At 44.7% G+C, this 21,051-nt stretch overlaps 1 protein-coding gene across 4 annotated transcripts in view; it reads left to right on the forward strand.

Annotated features, from left to right (window-relative positions):
- Positions 1–6,819: 6,819 nt before the first annotated feature.
- ice2 (interactor of little elongator complex ELL subunit 2) overlaps positions 6,820–21,051 on the forward strand; it is a 63,152-nt gene continuing 48,920 nt past the window's right edge. For all 4 annotated transcript variants that reach the window (XM_064990253.1, XM_064990255.1, XM_064990254.1 and 1 more), the window contains exons 1-7: positions 6,820–6,986; positions 7,152–7,262; positions 8,887–9,259; positions 10,635–10,754; positions 10,834–10,968; positions 11,312–11,428; positions 11,955–12,114. In XM_064990253.1, coding sequence (XP_064846325.1) covers positions 6,973–6,986; positions 7,152–7,262; positions 8,887–9,259; positions 10,635–10,754; positions 10,834–10,968; positions 11,312–11,428; positions 11,955–12,114 — 1,030 coding nt within the window. In that variant the 5' untranslated portion in view covers positions 6,820–6,972. The remainder of the gene's footprint in view (positions 6,987–7,151; positions 7,263–8,886; positions 9,260–10,634; positions 10,755–10,833; positions 10,969–11,311; positions 11,429–11,954; positions 12,115–21,051) is intronic.

Genomic DNA, 21,051 nt, shown 5'->3' on the forward strand with positions numbered 1-21,051 from the left:
GACTACGCCTTGTTATGGGACAACACACAATCCACAGGTAGACTACGCCTTGTTATCCACAGGGACAACAACACAAATCCACAGGTAGACTACGCCTTGTTATGGGACAACACACAATCCACAGGTAGACTACGCCTTGTTATGGGACAACACACAATCCACAGGTAGACTACGCCTTGTTATGGGACAACACACAATCCACAGGTAGACTACGCCTTGTTATGGGACAACACACAATCCACAGGTAGACTACGCCTTGTTATGGGACAACACACAATCCACAGGTAGACTACGCCTTGTTATGGGACAACACACAATCCACAGGTAGACTACGCCTTGTTACAACACACAATCCACAGGTAGACTACGCCTTGTTATGGGACAACACACAATCCACAGGTAGACTACGCCTTGTTATGGGACAACACACAATCCACAGGTAGACTACGCCTTGTTATGGGACAACACACAATCCACAGGTAGACTACGCCTTGTTATGGGACAACACACAATCCACAGGTAGACTACGCCTTGTTATGGGACAACACACAACCACAGGTAGACTACGCCTTGTTATGGGACAACACACAATCCACAGGTAGACTACGCCTTGTTATGGGACAACACACAATCCACAGGTAGACTACGCCTTGTTATGGGACAACACACAATCCACAGGTAGACTACGCCTTGTTATGGGACAACACACAATCCACAGGTAGACTACGCCTTGTTATGGGACAACACACAATCCACAGGTAGACTACGCCTTGTTATGGGACAACACACAATCCACAGGTAGACTACGCCTTGTTATGGGACAACACACAATCCACAGGTAGACTACGCCTTGTTATGGGACAACACACAATCCACAGGTAGACTACGCCTTGTTATGGGACAACACACAATCCACAGGTAGACTACGCCTTGTTATGGGACAACACACAATCCACAGGTAGACTACGCCTTGTTATGGGACAACACACAATCCACAGGTAGCCTTGTTATGGGACAACACACAATACAGCTACGCCTTGTTATGGGACAACACACAATCCACAGGTAGACTACGCCTTGTTATGGGACAACACACAATCCACAGGTAGACTACGCCTTGTTATGGGACAACACACAATCCACAGGTAGACTACGCCTTGTTATGGGACAACACACAATCCACAGGTAGACTACGCCTTGTTATGGGACAACACACAATCCACAGGTAGACTACGCCTTGTTATGGGACAACACACAATCCACAGGTAGACTACGCCTTGTTATGGGACAACACACAATCCACAGGTAGACTACGCCTTGTTATGGGACAACACACAATCCACAGGTAGACTACGCCTTGTTATGGGACAACACACAATCCACAGGTAGACTACGCCTTGTTATGGGACAACACACAATCCACAGGTAGACTACGCCTTGTTATGGGACAACACACAATCCACAGGTAGACTACGCCTTGTTATGGGACAACACACAATCCACAGGTAGACTACGCCTTGTTATGGGACAACACACAATCCACAGGTAGACTACGCCTTGTTATGGGACAACACACAATCCACAGGTAGACTACGCCTTGTTATGGGACAACACACAATCCACAGGTAGACTACGCTACAACACACAATCCACAGGTAGACTACGCCTTGTTATGGGACAACACACAATCCACAGGTAGACTACGCCTTGTTATGGGACAACACACAATCCACAGGTAGACTACGCCTTGTTATGGGACAACACACAATCCACAGGTAGACTACGCCTTGTTATGGGACAACACACAATCCACAGGTAGACTACGCCTTGTTATGGGACAACACACAATCCACAGGTAGACTACGCCTTGTTATGGGACAACACACAATCCACAGGTAGACTACGCCTTGTTATGGGACAACACACAATCCACAGGTAGACTGGGACAACACACAATCCACAGGTAGACTACGCCTTGTTATGGGACAACACACAATCCACAGGTAGACTACGCCTTGTTATGGGACAACACACAATCCACAGGTAGACTACGCCTTGTTATGGGACAACACACAATCCACAGGTAGACTACGCCTTGTTATGGGACAACACACAATCCACAGGTAGACTACGCCTTGTTATGGGACAACACACAATCCACAGGTAGACTACGCCTTGTTATGGGACAACACACAATCCACAGGTAGACTACGCCTTGTTATGGGACAACACACAATCCACAGGTAGACTACGCCTTGTTATGGGACAACACACAATCCACAGGTAGACTACGCCTTGTTATGGGACAACACACAATCCACAGGTAGACTACGCCTTGTTATGGGACAACACACAATCCACAGGTAGACTACGCCTTATTGTTATGGGACAACACACAATCCACAGTTATGGGACAACACACAATCCACAGGTAGACTACGCCTTGTTATGGGACAACACACAATCCACAGGTAGACTACGCCTTGTTATGGGACAACACACAATCCACAGGTAGGTCCACAGGTAGACTACGCCTTGTTATGGGACAACACACAATCCACAGGTAGACTACGCCAACACACAATTGTTATGGGACAACACACAATCCACAGGTAGACTACGCCTTGTTATGGGACAACACACAATCCACAGGTAGACTACGCCTTGTTATGGGACAACACACAATCCACAGGTAGACTACGCCTTGTTATGGGACAACACACAATCCACAGGTAGACACGCCTTGTTATGGGACAACACACAATCCACAGGTAGACTACGCCTTGTTATGGGACAACACACAATCCACAGGTAGACTACGCCTTGTTATGGGACAACACACAATCCACAGGTAGACTACGCCTTGTTATGGGACAACACACAATCCACAGGTAGACTACGCCTTGTTATGGGACAACACACAATCCACAGGTAGACTACGCCTTGTTATGGGACAACACACAATCCACAGGTAGACTACGCCTTGTTATGGGACAACACACAATCCACAGGTAGACTACGCCTTGTTATGGGACAACACACAATCCACAGGTAGACTACGCCTTGTTATGGGACAACACACAATCCACAGGTAGACTACGCCTTGTTATGGGACAACACACAATCCACAGGTAGACTACGCCTTGTTATGGGACAACACACAATCCACAGGTAGACTACGCCTTGTTATGGGACAACACACAATCCACAGGTAGACTACGCCTTGTTATGGGACAACACACAATCCACAGGTAGACTACGCCTTGTTATGGGACAACACACAATCCACAGGTAGACTACGCCTTGTTATGGGACAACACACAATCCACAGGTAGACTACGCCTTGTTATGGGACAACACACAATCCACAGGTAGACTACGCCTTGTTATGGGACAACACACAATCCACAGGTAGACTACGCCTTGTTATGGGACAACACACAATCCACAGGTAGGCTACGCCTTGTTATGGGACAACACACAATCCACAGGTAGACTACGCCTTGTTATGGGACAACACACAATCCACAGGTAGACTACGCCTTGTTATGGGACAACACACAATCCACAGGTAGACTACGCCTTGTTATGGGACAACACACAATCCACAGGTAGACTACGCCTTGTTATGGGACAACACACAATCCACAGGTAGACTACGCCTTGTTATGGGACAACACACAATCCACAGGTAGACTACGCCTTGTTATGGGACAACACACAATCCACAGGTAGACTACGCCTTGTTATGGGACAACACACAATCCACAGGTAGACTACGCCTTGTTATGGGACAACACACAATCCACAGGTAGACTACGCCTATGGGACAACACACAATCCACAGGTAGACTACGCCTTGTTATGGGACAACACACAATCCACAGGTAGACTACGCCTTGTTATGGGACAACACACAATCCACAGGTAGACTACGCCAACACACAATCCACAGGTAGTTGTTATGGGACAACACACAATCCACAGGTAGGCTACGCCTTGTTATGGGACAACACACAATCCACAGGTAGACTACGCCTTGTTATGGGACAACACACAATCCACAGGTAGACTACGTTATGGGACAACACACAATCCACAGGTTTGTTATGGGACAACACACAATCCACAGGTAGACTACGCCTTGTTATGGGACAACACACAATCCACAGGTAGACTACGCCTTGTTATGGGACAACACACAATCCACAGGTAGACTACGCCTTGTTATGGGACAACACACAATCCACAGGTAGACTACGCCTTGTTATGGGACAACACACAATCCACAGGTAGGCTACGCCTTGTTATGGGACAACACACAATCCACAGGTAGACTACGCCTTGTTATGGGACAACACACAATCCACAGGTAGACTACGCCTTGTTATGGGACAACACACAATCCACAGGTAGACTACAACACACAATCCACAGCCTTGTTATGGGACAACACACAATCCACAGGTAGGCTACGCCTTGTTATGGGACAACACACAATCCACAGGTAGGCTACGCCTTGTTATGGGACAACACACAATCCACAGGTAGACTACGCCTTGTTATGGGACAACACACAATCCACAGGTAGACTACGCCTTGTTATGGGACAACACACAATCCACAGGTAGACTACGCCTTGTTATGGGACAACACACAATCCACAGGTAGGCTACGCCTTGTTATGGGACAACACACAATCCACAGGTAGACTACGCCTTGTTATGGGACAACACACAATCCACAGGTAGACTACGCCTTGTTATGGGACAACACACAATCCACAGGTAGGCTACGCCTTGTTATGGGACAACACACAATCCACAGGTAGACTACGCCTTGTTATGGGACAACACACAATTCACAGGTAGGCCTTTTTTTTTTAAAGATATTGATCCTCTGTGGCTAAATCATAAGCCCACTCCTGGTCTAGTATTCTGAATTATTACATTTATTTCAGAGTCTGGTAGGTAGCCTAGTTGTCACGACCGTCGTATAAATAATTAGACCAAGGCGCAGCGTGAGTAGAGTTCCACATTTTAATGATAGTGAAACATCCAAAACAACAAAGCTACAACAAAGCTACAATGATCGTGAAATACGTAGCGCTCATAGGCACTAATACAAAACAATATCCCACATCGCAGGTGGGAAAAAGGACACACTAAGTATGATCCCCAATTAGAGGTCACGATATTCAGCTGCCTCCAATTGGGAACCATACACACACACCAACATAGAAATATAATACCTAGAAATCCCCCTAGTCACGCCTGACCTATTACACCATAGAGAACCCAAGGGCTCTCTATGGTCAGGGCTTGACACTAGTGGTTAGAGGCGGCAGGTAGCCTAGTGGTTAGAGGTGGCAGGTAGCCTCGTGGTTAGAGGTGGCAGTTGCCAAGTGGTTAGAGGCGGCAGGTAGCCTAGTGGTTAGAGGTGGTAGGTAGCCTTGTGGTTAGACATACATAACATACATAAGCCCATCAAATTGAGTGCACTGAGTTCTATCAGACAGATAGTTAGCAAACCATGCAACTGCATGCTCCGAAAGACCTACACTCAACAATCTCTGCCTTAGTATAGCATGATCAACTGTATCAAACGCCTTAGAGAGATCAATAAAAAGTAAGACACAGTGCTGTTTTTAGTCAATGGCTTCAGTGATATCATTTAAAACCTTCATGGCTGCTGTAATTGTGCTCTGCTTCTTCCTGAATCCAGATTGGTACATTGATAAAATAGAGTTAGTAAATAAAATCTCTTTTAGCTGTTCACTTACAAGGGTTTCAAGTATTTTCACCAGGGGTGACAGCTTTGAGATTGGCCTATAATTATTTAAAAGAGTTGGATCTCCCCCTTTTAAAAGTGGTAGGATAAATGCTGATTTCCAGATCTTTGTAATTTCATTACATTCCAGGATTAGATTGAACAGAGATGTAAGTGGTTCAGCTATGAAATCAGCTGCCAGATTTAAAAAGCAGGGATCAAGAAGATCAGGACCTGCATGCTTTCTCTGATCTAAGGATTTCAGGGCTTTATGTACCAGCTGTACTGAGAATGGCAAAAAGCTAAAAGTTTGACCAGCTCTCACTGGTTCATCCACACAGGGTTGTACAGAGACAGAGGACACTGAATCAAACAGCCTACCAGATGATACAAATGTGCTCATTGAAACAATTCAACATTTCAGTTTTGTCATATATAGCTTACACCCAGAGAACCCCTGTTTTACTGTGACACAAAGAATAGATAATTGTGTACGGTGCAATAAATGTTAAGAACACACACACACACACACACACACACACACACACACACACACACACACACACACACACACACACACACACACACACACACACACACACACACACACACACACACACAAAACAGTGTTGCCCATTTAGGTTTGAAAAAATACAAAAAGCAATTACTTATCTTATAGCATTGTTTTGTACACTACTGCTACTAGCTGTTTATTATCTATGCATGGTCACTTCACCACTACCTACATGTACAAATTACCTTGACTAACCTGTATCTCCACTGAATCGGTACTGGTACCCCCTGTATATAGCCTCATTATTGTTGTTTTGTTGTGCTAATTTTGTATTTTTTAAACTTTTGTTTATTTGGTGAATATTTTCTTAACTCTTTCTTGAACTGCACTGTGTGCTGAGGGCTTGTAAGTAATCATTTCACGGTAAAGTCTACACATGTTGTATTCAGCGCATGTGACAAATAAAGTTTGATTTGATTTTGATACAGGACATTTACTCTGAAGGATTCCAAAAGTCCTGACCCGGAAGTACTTAGTAGTTCTGGCCTGTATCACAGCGGTTTCAGGTTGAAGCTCACATCAATGCCATTGTTAAAGTAGATAATTGGCTACTAGTTAACTATTTATAGTTGTATTATACTCAGCTACATCTTATCTCATAACCAGGCCAACCTAAAACAGCGGTACATATGGAGCTGATATGGTGAGCTTGGTTTGTGATTAACCAGTTGGCGAAAATGTTTGGGGACATTTGACGCTTAACTAACGATATTTAAACTTTGTCAAGTTTGAGGTTTGCTAGCCGTAGAGATGTTAACGCTACTTGTAACATAATCCTGATGAAACGCTGTTCCCTATCTCCTCGTAGGGAGGACGTCCCGCTCCCAGCCCCAGACGGTCTATTATTTAACAAAGACCTATATGATAAGTACTCCCTGGCGCCGACAATCAAGGGACTGTGGGCTATCGCTGTTGTAAGGTACAGTATGCAGCTAGCGTCAGTGGCTACCTAACGTGGCGTCAGTGGCTACCTAACGTGGCGTCAGTGGCTACCTAACGTGGCGTCAGTGGCTACCTAACGTAGAGTCAGTGGCGTCAGTAGCTACCTAACGTAGTGTCAGTGGACAGCAGATTGAGGGGAGTTTTATCTCATTGTTAGAACTGGTAACCATTAGATTGTTGAACTGGTAACCATTAGATTGTTGAACTGGTAACCATTAGATTGTTGAACTGGTAACCATTAGATTGATGAACTGGTAACCATTAGATTGATGAACTGGTAACCATTAGATTGATGAACTGGTAACCATTAGAATGACGAACTGGTAACCATTAGAATGACGAACTGGTAACCATTAGAATGACGAACTGGTAACCATTAGAATGACGAACTGGTAACCATTAGAATGACGAACTGGTAACCATTAGAATGATGAACTGGTAACCATTAGAATGAGAACTGGTAACCATTGGAACTGGTAACCATTAGAATGATGAACTGGTAACCATTAGAATGATGAACTGGTAACCATTAGAATGATGAACTGGTAACCATTAGAATGATGAACTGGTAACCATTAGAACTGGTAACCATTAGAATGATGAACTGGTAACCATTAGAACTGGTAACCATTGGAACTGGTAACCATTAGATGTTGAACTGGTAACCATTGGAACTGGTAACCATTAGAATGATGAACTGGTAACCATTAAAACTGGTAACCATTAGAATGATGAACTGGTTACCATTAGAACTGGTAACCACTAGAATTGGTAACCATTAGAATGATGAACTGGTAACCATTAGAACTGGTAACCATTATAACTGGTAACCATTAGAATGATGAACTGGTAACCATTAGAACTGGTATACATTAGAATGTTGAACTGGTAACCATTAGAATGTTGAACTGGTAATCATTAGAACTGGTAACAATTAGAACTGTTAACCATTAGAATGATGAACTGGTAACCATTAGAACTGGTATACATTAGAATGTTGAACTGGTAACCATTAGAATGTTGAACTGGTAATCATTAGAACTGGTAACAATTAGAACTGTTAACCATTAGAAAGATGAACTGGTAACCATTAGAACTGGTATACATTAGAATGTTGAACTGGTAACCATTAGAATGTTGAACTGGTAATCATTAGAACTGGTAACAATTAGAACTGTTAACCATTAGAATGTTGAACTGGTAACCATTAGAATGTTGAACTGGTATCCATTAGAACTGGTATCCATTAGAACTGGTATCCATTAGAACTGGTATCCATTAGAACTGGTATCCATTCGAACTGGTAACCATTCGAACTGGTAACCATTAGAACTGGTAACAATTAGAATGTTGAACTGGTATTCATTAGAACCAGTATACATTCGAATGTTGAACTGGTAACCATTAGAACTGGTAACCATTAGAATGTTGAACTGGTAACCATTAGAACTGGTATACATTAGAACTGGTATCCATTAGAATGTTGAACTGGTAACCATTAGAACTGGTAACCATTAGAATGCTGAACTGGTGACCATTAGAACTGGTAACCATTAGAACTGGTAACCATTAGAATGATGAGGAGTTGTTGTGGTATCCAGTCCCACAGTAAAGGTTGACGTGAAGGAGGAGTTAGGGGACACAACAGGACCAGCCAAGCTCCCCTCTACACAGAACCAGTCAAACAGCAGCAGTAACATAAATAATGAGAGGAGTGGCACCGGAGAACCCTGTTCTGACAGTCAGGATGAACACGGTGACCGTAAAGATGACCCGCCTGCTGGAGAGGCAGTCTCCAGACAGGAACCCAGTCACCCTAGGCCCTCCGGCCAGGACCCCAGCCTTCCCAGCCAGGTACCAGAGTTGTTCCCAGAGCCCAGGATTCCATACCCCTGTTTCTCCAGACTCACCAGTAAAGACCAGCTGACATATCTCCATGTGCTGACCAGCAAACAGCCCAGAGAGGCTTCTCAGGTAGGCTACCAACTGGCTCTTTACATTACCAATACATGTGTATACAATACATACAGAGAAGCTCCTCGTGCACATAATGCTCTCAGCACTACTCTATGCTTTTGTCACACTGTGTCTGTGCCTGTAGGGTCAGAGCCTGTGTCTGTGCCTGTAGAGTCAGAGCCTGTGACTGTGCCTGTAGAGTCAGAGCCTGTGACTGTGCCTGAAGAGTCAGAGCCTGTGACTGTGCCTGTAGAGTCAGAGCCTGTGCCTGTAGGGTCAGAGCCTGTGCCTGTAGGGTCAGAGCCTGTGACTGTGCCTGTAGAGTCAGAGCCTGCGGCTGTGCCTGTAGGGTCAGAGCCTGTGACTGTGCCTGTAGGGTCAGAGCCTGTGACTGTGCCTGTAGGGTCAGAGCCTGTGACTGTGCCTGTAGAGTCAGAGCCTGTGACTGTGCCTGTAGAGTCAGAGCCTGTGACTGTGCCTGTAGGGTCAGAGCCCGTGACTGTGCCTGTAGGGTCAGAGCCCGTGACTGTGCCTGTAGGGTCAGAGCCTGCGACTGTGCCTGTAGGGTCAGAGCCTGCGACTGTGCCTGTAGGGTCAGAGCCTGCGGCTGTGCCTGTAGGGTCAGAGCCTGCGGCTGTGCCTGTAGGGTCAGAGCCTGCGGCTGTGCCTGTAGGGTCAGAGCCTGCGGCTGTGCCTGTAGGGTCAGAGCCTGCGGCTGTGCCTGTAGGGTCAGAGCCTGCGACTGTGCCTGTAGGGTCAGAGCCTGTGGCTGTGCCTGTAGGGTCAGAGCCTGCGACTGTGCCTGTAGGGTCAGAGCCTGCGGCTGTGCCTGTAGGGTCAGAGCCTGCGACTGTGCCTGTAGAGTCAGAGCCTGCGACTGTGCCTGTAGGGTCAGAGCCTGCGGCTGTGCCTGTAGGGTCAGAGCCTGTGGCTGTGCCTGTAGAGTCAGAGCCTGTGCCTGTAGAGTCAGAGCCCGTGACTGTGCCTGTAGGGTCAGAGCCCGTGACTGTGCCTGTAGGGTCAGAGCCCGTGACTGTGCCTGTAGGGTCAGAGCCCGTGACTGTGCCTGTAGGGTCAGAGCCCGTGACTGTGCCTGTAGGGTCAGAGCCCGTGACTGTGCCTGTAGAGTCAGAGCCTGTGACTGTGCCTGTCGGGTCAGAGCCCGTGACTGTGCCTGTCGGGTCAGAGCCTGTGACTGTGCCTGTCGGGTCAGAGCCTGTGACTGTGCCTGTCGGGTCAGAGCCTGTGCATTCAGTCATTGTACTTAAAACATGCATTGACATTGACAGAACTCAATGTTGTGACCTGTGCCTCCCTCCTTGTCAGATTCTAATCGCAGCTTGCCTTCACCCTACCCGACCTAGCACTAACTCTGTTTATCTATGCCGATCAGACTCTGTTGCTGCATGTGAACAGTGAGAGGTCAGAGTTCATGAGGTACCTGCAGGAAGTGGCCAGGATGTGTCCCAACGACTACAACTACATATCCCAGGGGGCCGCTCTCTACTCAGAGGTAATGCACTGTTACTTCCTGGTTACTAGTCTGCTGATGATACAACTCTGTATGGTACTCTCATACTTTTCTGTTCCAGGAGTACCTGAGAGCCTGTCTAGACCAAATGAGGATGTATCCCCAACTGTATCAGATCCATGAGATAACCAGCCTCACAGGAGGAAACTTCTCTTCTAGCCTCCAGCTTAACTTTGAGAAACAGCTGCTCACTATGGTGAGATATACTAGAATAATGTATTCTATATAACAGTAATACTATGGTGAGATATACTAGAATAATGTATTCTGTATAACAGTAATACTATGGTGAGATATACTAGAATAATGTATTCTATATAACAGTAATACTATGGTGAGATATACTAGAATAATGTATTCTATATAACAGTAATACTATGGTGAGATATACTAGAATAATGTATTCTATATAACAGTAATACTATGGTGAGATATGCTATGGTGAGATATACTAGAATAATGTATTCTGTATAATAGTAGTACTATAAACTGTTATCCTTCGTACTTGTCACAGAACCTCTCCTCCTGTGTGCCTGCAGGGCGAGGTGGTGATCACAGACCACAAAGTGGTGCCTAATGAAGCACAGTTGGCATTTGACTACGAGACTGTTTCATCAGATATTCCTCCAGTCAAGAAAGCAAAGCTCTCACACTCTGTAAGAATGATGCGTTACTTCTTAATTACTACAACAAAGAGAGACATTATTGGTTATTGTGTCAGGTTGGAAGTCAGTCTTTGGGAGGCCTTTATTAGAGGTCAACCGATTATGATTTTTCAACACCGATATTGATTAATGGAGCACCAAAAAAAGCTGATGGCGATTTATTTATTTGTAATAATGACAATTACAACAATACTGAATGAACACTTTTATTTTAAGTTAATATAATACATCAATAAAATCTATTTAGCCTCAAATAAATAATGAAACATGTTCAATTTGGTTTAAATAATGCAAAAACATGATCGGTGTCTAAAAATGCCAATTACCGATTGTTATGAAAACTTGAAATCGGCCCTAATTAATCGTCCATTCCGATTAATCGGTCGACCTCTACTTTGTATATGGACTCAACTATTAAACACCCTCCAGCAGCACTCTTCCATTGATGTTTCTAAACAGAGTTATGACTTAGAATCCTCATTTTAGACACTAATGTTGGTGTTTGTGTCACGTTTAGGGCGTCAGTACTGACAGTAATGCAGAGAAGCTGAGTGGTCGGTATGAACCCCATGTTGTCCTGAGTAGAGAGAGTCTGGTCAGACTGCTGGACAACCATGGTCCGGACTTCACTGATCCCTGGGAGTTACCTGTAGTGGTCAAAACCAACCCTGGGAGAGGTAGGATATCACCTGACCCCTCATCCTGACCCCTAACCCCTCATCCTGACCCCTAACCCCTCATCCTGACCCCTAACCCCTCATCCTGACCCCTAACCTTGGGAATTACCTGTAGTGGTAAAACTCACGTCCTTTCTCCTCGTCACCTTCTCAAAACCCATTGGAGGAAAGGTCGAAGGGGAGGAGCCTCTCGCTTCTCATCCATTTGAGATGGAGATGAGGCCCTGAGGAGCATGCAATGGAGTTATTCCAAATATCAACCGTGGGATAGGACATTACCCTGAACCCTAACCAGGGCTCCCCAGATGGCATATAATATCAAAATGTGTAGAATGTCTGGAAATTTGCTTTACAAGAGTTTCTCTCAGCCTCATGGCAAAATGTTAAGAATAGCATTATAAAACTGCATTTTTTTTCAAAACAACGTGTTGAAATCAATAATGTGCAGTTTATAAACCCTGGATGGATGATGCTTTGTATTGGCAAATTAGAGGCTTTAAAGCCGCTGGTCGGCAATACTGTCAAAGCCAATTTTATTTGTCACAAATACAACAGGTCAACGGGCGGGGGGTTCCCGGCGCCGAGGCAACGGGTGGGGGGTACCGGGTAATGACATGGCTGTATACAGGGAGTACCAGTACTGTCAGGGGTACTAGGTAATAACATGGCTAAAGTGTGTTCGGGAAGTATTCAGACCCCTTTTCCACATTTTGTTAGGTTACAGCCTTACTCTAAGATGGATTAAATACTTTTTTTCTCTCATCAATTTACATACATACAATACCTCATAATTTCAAAGCAAAAGCAGGTTTTTAGAAATGTTTGCAAATATATTAAAAATAAAAAACATACCTTATTTACATAAGTATTTATACCCGTTGCTATGAAACTCGAAATTGAGCTCAGGTGCATCCTGTTATCATTAATCATCCTTGAGATATTTTTACAACAACAGTTCATCTGTGGTAAATTCAATTGATTGGACATGATTTGGAAAGGCACACACCTCTCTATATAAGGTCCCACACTTGACAGTGCATGTACGAGCAACAACCAAGCCATGAGGTCGACATCATTTTTGTGTCGAGGTACAGACCTGGGGAAGGGTACCAAAACATTTGTGACTCATTTTTGGAAACTGGGCGTATGTTGCACGTCACTACTTCACATGAGAGGCATTTGAACGTAAACTTTTTTTATGAATCAAAATGTGTTTTTTGGCAGAATTGTCTTCTGGAACACGTGAACTTTCATGTGTCTTAATTAAAAACGTGTATGCTATCTGTAAATACCAATACAGTTGTTAAATTACGAGCCTAGTTGGATTAGCCACGGAAAAAGGTGTCAACCTTCCCGTTAGCCATGATTGTAAAACTAAATGCATGCTCTTCAAACGATCGCTACCTGCCCGCCTGTCCAACATCACTACTCTGGACGGCTCTGACTTAGAATACGTGGACAACTACAAATACTTAGGTGTCTGGTTAGACTGTAAACTCTCCTTCCAGACCCACATCAAACATCTCCAATCCAAAGTTAAATCTAGAATTGGCTTCCTATTTCGCAACAAAGCATCCTTCAATCATGCTGCCAAACATACCCTTGTAAAACTGACCATCCTACCAATCCTCGACTTCGGCGATGTCATTTACAAAATAGCCTCCAATACCCTACTCAACAAATTGGATGCAGTCTATCACAGTGCAATCCGTTTTGTCACCAAAGCCCCATATACTACCCACCATTGCGACCTGTACGCTCTCGTTGGCTGGCCCTCGCTTCATACTCGTCGCCAATCCCACTGGCTCCATGTCATCTACAAGACCCTGCTAGGTAAAGTCCCCCCTTATCTCAGCTCGCTGGTCACCATAGCATCTCCCACCTGTAGCACACGCTCCAGCAGGTATATCTCTCTAGTCACCCCCAAAACAAATTCTTTCTTTGGCCGCCTCTCCTTCCAGTTCTCTGCTGCCAATGACTGGAACAAACTACAAAAAGCACTGAAACTGGAAACACTTATCTCCCTCACTAGCTTTAAGCACCAACAGTCAGAGCAGCTCACAGATTACTGCAACTGTACATAGTCCACCTATAATTTAGCCCAAATAACTACCTCTTTCCCCACTGTATTTAATTAATTAATTAATTTTGCTCCTTTGCACCCCATTATTTTTATTTCTACTTTGCACATTCTTCCATTGCAAATCTACCATTCCAGTGTTTTACTTGCTATATTGTATTTACTTTGCCAACATGGCCTTTTTTTGCCTTTACCTCCCTTATCTCACCTCATTTGCTCACATCGTATATAGACTTGTTCATACTGTATTATTGACTGTATGTTTGTTTTGCTCCATGTGTAACTCTGTGTCGTTGTATGTGTCGAACTGCTTTGCTTTATCTTGGCCAGGTCGCAATTGTAAATGAGAACTTGTTCTCAACTTGCCTACCAGGTTAAATAAAGGTTAAATAAATAAATAAAAATTGGCTGGGATAATGAATGGGTTGGACATGCCAAGAGATGAGTTCGGATTGGTCTGCCATGTAGCGTGCGTCTGTCTATAACATGAGCTGGTCAGTTTATGTAGGTAATCCTTTCGAATGCGGCTTTTTTGAAGGATATCATGTAGTAGAACTGCATAAGTGTTGCTCTCCACTTTCTGGAGGACCGAGTTTTGAAATCAGTGGAATTAGAGTATGATAGCTGAGGGAGTCGAAAAGACAACACACAGAAGGCTGTTGTAATCTGGAGACAGGTGTTTTATACGTCTTCAAACTAAGGGCAACCATGGCATCCGTGACAGAGGGAGAAGCATCCATCCATGTATACGGATAAGATAATGTAGCTAGCTACATTTTCAGATATTACACGTTTTCTAATTTTGTCAGTTGTTTTTGTTTCAAGTTAGTGTGCTGCTGGCTAGCTAGCTAACGTTACGTGTATGATCTGTGTCATAATATTATTTGTATCTCAGAGCCATTTGCATTGCTAGTTATAGCCTAATGTTAGCTAGCTAACATTAAACCTGGTTGGTTAGCTACCTGCAGATTCATGCAGGGTAGTAACGTTACGAGTTGGGATTATGGTACATTAGCTACATGTCTAAACAAAAGTCTCCATTTAACATTACATTTAAGTCATTTGGCAGACGCTCTTATCCAGAGCGACTTACAAATTGGTGAATTCACCTTCTGACATCCAGTGGAACAGCCACTTTACAATAGTGCATCTAAATCATTTAAGGGGGGTGAGAAGGATTACTTTATCCTATCCTAGGTATTCCTTAAAGAGGTGGAGTTTCAGGTGTCTCCGGAAGGTGGTGATTGACTCCGCTGTCCTGGCGTCGTGAGGGAGTTTGTTCCACCATTGGGGGGCCAGAGCAGCGAACAGTTTTGACTGGGCTGAGCGGGAACTGTACTTCCTCAGTGGTAGGGAGGCGAGCAGGCCAGAGGTGGATGAACGCAGTGCCCTTGCCTCCATTATGCAGTGCCCGTGCCTCCATTATGCAATTAACTATTTCAATAGAATGTTTATGATGTCACTGCCACAACTGTCGATAGACGTAGCTGGTAAATTCGCTCCGGCTATCTACTGCGATTTCAGAGCACTCTCGTCTGAGTGTGCCAGAGCGCAGAATAACTGACTCATTTATGAATGCTCAACACCCGTAGAATATGGCCGGTGTCAGTAAACATTGGCAAGAAAAGCGAAATAGCTAGCCAACATTAGCCAGTTATCTTGGTTGCTTGACTGCTGTTGTTAGGTCAGAACGCTCGGATCATCCCTACTCCTCTGCCAGATCGTCCAGTGTGCGCTCTGAATGCTTCTGAGAGCGAAACGCTCTGAATTTACGATCTGACAATCTGACAACGCTCAGAGTTTATGAACGCCCAGAGCACACTCTGGCACTCCAGATAATATTCACGAACACACCTGTAGTATAAACCAGCCTTCAGCCTTGAAAATCTTTGGTTGTTTAGTACATAGCCTCACATGTGAATCCTGAGAGATAGGTGGTGCTAAAGCTTAGCTGGGTGTGAACAATAATGAATGGGTGTCGACAAAGAAGAGCTGTCCACCATTTTATCAAAAGTGAGGTTACAAGTTTGTCAACTTTCAAAGCAGAATTACTTTTCCATGTTGTGTATGATATACCAATTTCTAGCTCTGAGTCTCTACTTTTATCCAATGTAAAAAATCACAATTTCAAATTTTGTCGCAACTGGCCGCCACCGGGAGGTCCGTGGGGCAACGCACAATTGGCCTAGCGTCGTCCGGGTTAGGGAGGGCTTGGTCGGTAGGGATGTCCTTGTCTCATCGCGCACCAGCGACTCCCGGGTGCAGTGCGCGCTAACCAAGGTTGCCAGGTGCACGGTGTACACATTGGTGTACACATTGGTGCGGCTGGCTTCCGGGTTGGATGCGCGCTGTGTTAAGAAGCAGTACGGCTGGTTGGGTTGTATATCGGAGGACGCATGACTTTCAACCTTCGTCTCTCCCGAGCCCATACGGGAGTTGTAGCGATGACACAAGATAGTAGCTACTAAAACAATTGGATACCATGAAATTAAGGAGAAAAAGGGGTTAAAAAAAAAGGAAAAAAAAGAAGGTAACCAAGAACCCGATGGTAGAATCTTCCAGAAGGACAACCATTTCTGCAACAGTCCACCAATCAGGCCTTTGTGGTAGAGTGACAAGACAGAAGCCACTCATCAGGCACTTGACAACCCGCTTGGAGTTTGCCAAAAAGCATCTAAAGGAGTCTCAGAGCATGAGAAAAAAGATTCTCTGGTGTGATGAAACCAAGATTGAACTCTTTGGCCTGAATGGCAAGCGTCACGTCTGGTGGAAACCTGGTACCATCCTTACGGTGAAGCATGGTGGTGGGACTTTTTTCAGAGGCAGGGACTGGGAGGCTAGTCAGGATCGAGGGAAAGATAAACAGAGAAAAGAGCGCTCAAGACCTCAGACTGGGGTGGCGGTTCACCTTCCAACAGGACAACAACCGTAATAACACAGCCAAAACCATGCAGGAGTGTCCTTGAGTAGCCCAGCCAGAGCCCGAACTTGAACCTGATCTAACATCTCTGGAGAGACCTGAAAATAGCTGTGCAGCGATTCTCCCCATCCAACCTGCATTGTCGGAACTAGAAGCACAAGCATTTCACTACACTCACATTAACATCTGCCTACCATGTATGTGACAAATAAAATTTGATTTGATTGGAAATATATATACAGTGCCTTCAGAATGTATTCATACCCCTTGATGTGGATTCAAAATGAATAAAAACATTTTCCCCCACCTATCTACATAAAATACCCAATAATGACAAAGTGACATGCTTTAAGAAATTTTTGCAAATTTATTGGAAATTAAATACAGAAATCTAATTTACATAAGTATTCAGACCCGTGAGTCAATTCTTTGTTGAATCCCCTTTGACAGTGATTACAGCTGTGAGTCTTTCTGGATAAGTCTAAGAGCTTTCCACACCTGGATTGTGCAATATTTGCCCATTATTCTTTTCAAAATTCTTAAAGTTGTCAAATTGGTTGTTGATGTTTGCTAGACAACCATTTCCAGGTCTTGCCATAGATTTTCAAGCAGATTTAAGTCAAAACTGTAATGCCACTCCGGAACATTCAGTGTCTTCTTGGTAAGCAACTACAGTTTAGATATGACCTGGTATTTTAGGTTATTGTCCTGCTGAAATGTGAATTAAACTCCCAGTGTCTGGTGGAAAGCAGATTGAAACAAGTTTTCCTCTACAACATTTCCTGTGTTTAGCTCCAATCAGTTTATTTTTATCCTGAAAAACTCCCCAGTCCTTAATGATTACAAGGATACCCATTACATGATGCAGCCACCACTATGCTTGAAAATAAGGAGAGTGGTACTCAGTGATGTGTTGTGTTTGCCCCAAACATAACACTTTGTATTCAGGACAAAAATAATTGCTTGCCACATTTTTTTCAGTAATACTTTAATGCCTTGTTGCAAACAGGATGCATGTTTTGGAATATTTTGATTCTGTAGCGTTTTCCTTCTTTTCACTCATGTCATTTAGGTTAGTATTCTGGAGTAACTACAATGTTGTTGATCCATCCTCAGCTGTCGCCTATCACAGCCATTAAACTCTGTTTTAAAGTCACCATTGGCCTCATGTTGAGTTAGGAAGGACGTCTGTAGTGACTGGGTATATTGATACACCTTCCAATTCCCAGGTCTTTGTGGTTGAATCTGTGTTTGAAATTCACAGCTCAACTGAGGTATCTTACAGATAATTGTATGTGTAAGGTACTGAGGTGAAGCAATCATTCAAAAAATGATTTCAAAGAGTGAGTCCGTGCAACGTATTATGTGACCTGTTAAGCACATTTTTCCTCCTGAACTTATTTAGGCTTGTCATAACAAAGGGGTTGAATAGTTATTGACACAAGACATTTCCCATTCTCAATTTAAATGGCTTTGTAAATATTTAGAAAACATCATTCCACTTTAACATTATGGGATATTGTGTGTAGGCCAGTGATCGAAAAAATCTAAATTGAATCCATTTTAAATTCACCAGGTAACGGGTCTGTTTTTCAGTGTCTCGGTCCCAGCTTTGATGCACCTGTACTGACCTCGCCTTCTGGATGATAGCGGGGTGAACAGGCAGTGGCTCGGGTGGTTGTTGTCCTTGATGATCTTTTTGGCCTTCCTGTGACATCGGGTGGTGTAGGTGTCCTGGAGGGCAGGTAGTTTGCCCCCGGTGATGTGTTGTGCAGACCTCACTACCCTCTGGAGAGCCTTACGGTTGTGGGCGGAGCAGTTGCCGTACCAGGCGGTGATACAGCCCGACAGGATGCTCTCGATTGTGCATCTGTAGAAGTTTGTGAGTGCTTTTGGTGACAAGCCGAATTTCTTCAGCCTCCTGAGGTTGAAGAGGCGCTGCTGCGCCTTTTTCACGATGCTGTCTGTGTGGGTGGACCAATTCAGTTTGTCTGTGATGTGTACGCCGAGGAACTTAACTTACTACCCTCTCCACTACTGTTCCATCGATGTGGATAGGGGGGTGTTCCCTCTGCTGTTTCCTGAAGTCCACAATCATCTCCTTAGTTTTGTTGACGTTGAGTGTGAGGTTATTTTCCTGACACCACACTCCGAGGGCCCTCACCTCCTCCCTGTAGGCCGTCTCGTCGTTGTTGGTAATCAAGCCTACCACTGTTGTGTCGTCCGCAAACTTGATGATTGAGTTGGAGGCGTGTGTGGCCACGCAGTCGTGGGTGTGCAGGGAGTACAGGAGAGGGCTCAGAACGCACCCTTGTGGGGCCCCAGTGTTGAGGATCAGCGGGGTGGAGATGTTACCTAGCCTCACCACCTGGGGGCGGCCCGTCAGGAAGTCCAGTACCCAGTTGCACAGGGCGGGGTCCAGACCCAGGGTCTCGAGCTTGATGACGAGTTTGAGGGTACTATGGTGTTGTCGATGAACAGCATTCTCACATAGGTATTGTCCAGATGGGTTAGGGCAGTGTGCAGTGTGGTTGAGATTGCATCGTCTGTGGACCTATTTGGGCGGTAAGCAAATTGGAGTGGGTCTAGGGTGTCAGGTAGGGTGGAGGTGATATGGTCCTTGACTAGTCTCTCAAAGCACTTCATGATGACGGAAGTGAGTGCTACGGGGCGGTAGTCGTTTAGCTCAGTTACCTTAGCTTTCTTGGGAACAGGAACAATGGTGGCCCTCTTGAAGCATGTGGGAACAGCAGACTGGGATAGGGATTGATTGAATATGTCCGTAAACATACCAGCCAGCTGGTCTGGTCATGCTCTGAGGGCGCGGCTGGGGATGCCGTCTGGGCCTGCAGCCTCGTGGAGAGTCCGCATGTTTTGGTTGCGGGCCGTGTCAGTGGCACTGTATTGTCCTCAAAGCGGGCAAAAAAGTTATTTAGTCTGCCTGGGATCAAGGCATCCTGGTCCGTGACTGGGCTGGTTTTCCCTGTGATGTTCAGAGGACGAGGGAAAGTGATCTGAAGTTTAGCTAAAAATGGGCTATTAATGTCATAATTTCATTGATTTAAGACTTTAGTCGACTTTCGAACAGTTGGTTCTATCAAATAAGGGGGAAAAAGCACATGAAAGAGGACATTCTCAGCTCGTGTGAGGTTCCGGTTGGAGCGAGCGGTCGCATCTACACTTCGGTCCGCAGGTAGTATAACTTTTCATTACATTTCGTTATAGTACAACGGTTTGATTTGTCTTATCTTAGCAATTTCTTCTTAGCTAGCTACATAGCCGTCTTTGTATCAACGACAATTGCATATTATCGTATTTCGTCGTCCTAACGTATCTGCCCAGCAGCTAGCTAAGCAGCTAGCTAACATCCACTGTCCACTAGCACTGTAGAAACTATTACACTCAACTGAACGACTCGATTAGCGTAGTGTCAGCTAGCTACATAGTTGTCTTCGCTGTCTTCGTATCCAAGATAATTGTGCAGTTTAGAGTGTGTAGACTTAGAGTGATTATCTTAATTTACCGAGGTTAGCTAGCCAGCTATTTGTCGTCCTTAACGTAGGAAATGCTGCTAGCTAGCTAGCCAACAGCTAGCCAACCTCTACCGAATTGAACTCCAACTACCCGGTCAACATTCCGCGTCGCTCCACAGGTAGTATCACATTTTTCATTTCACTTCATTACAGTACAACGGTTTGATTTGTTTGATCGTAGCTAGCCAGCTACATAGCCGTCTTTGTATCTAAGACAATTGTGTAGCCTAGAGCGATTTTCTAGGTTAGCTGGCCAGCTATTGTCGTTCTTTTAACGTAGCTAGCCAGCTAGCCCCCGAATAGCAGCACTGTAGTAACTATTACAGTACAACGGTTTGTTTTGTTTGATCGTAGCTAGCTAGCTACATAGCCGTCTTTGTATCTAAGATAATTGTTTAGCCTAG

This window comes from Oncorhynchus masou, chromosome 15, assembly GCF_036934945.1.
Source record: "Oncorhynchus masou masou isolate Uvic2021 chromosome 15, UVic_Omas_1.1, whole genome shotgun sequence".
Taxonomy (NCBI): domain Eukaryota; kingdom Metazoa; phylum Chordata; class Actinopteri; order Salmoniformes; family Salmonidae; genus Oncorhynchus; species Oncorhynchus masou.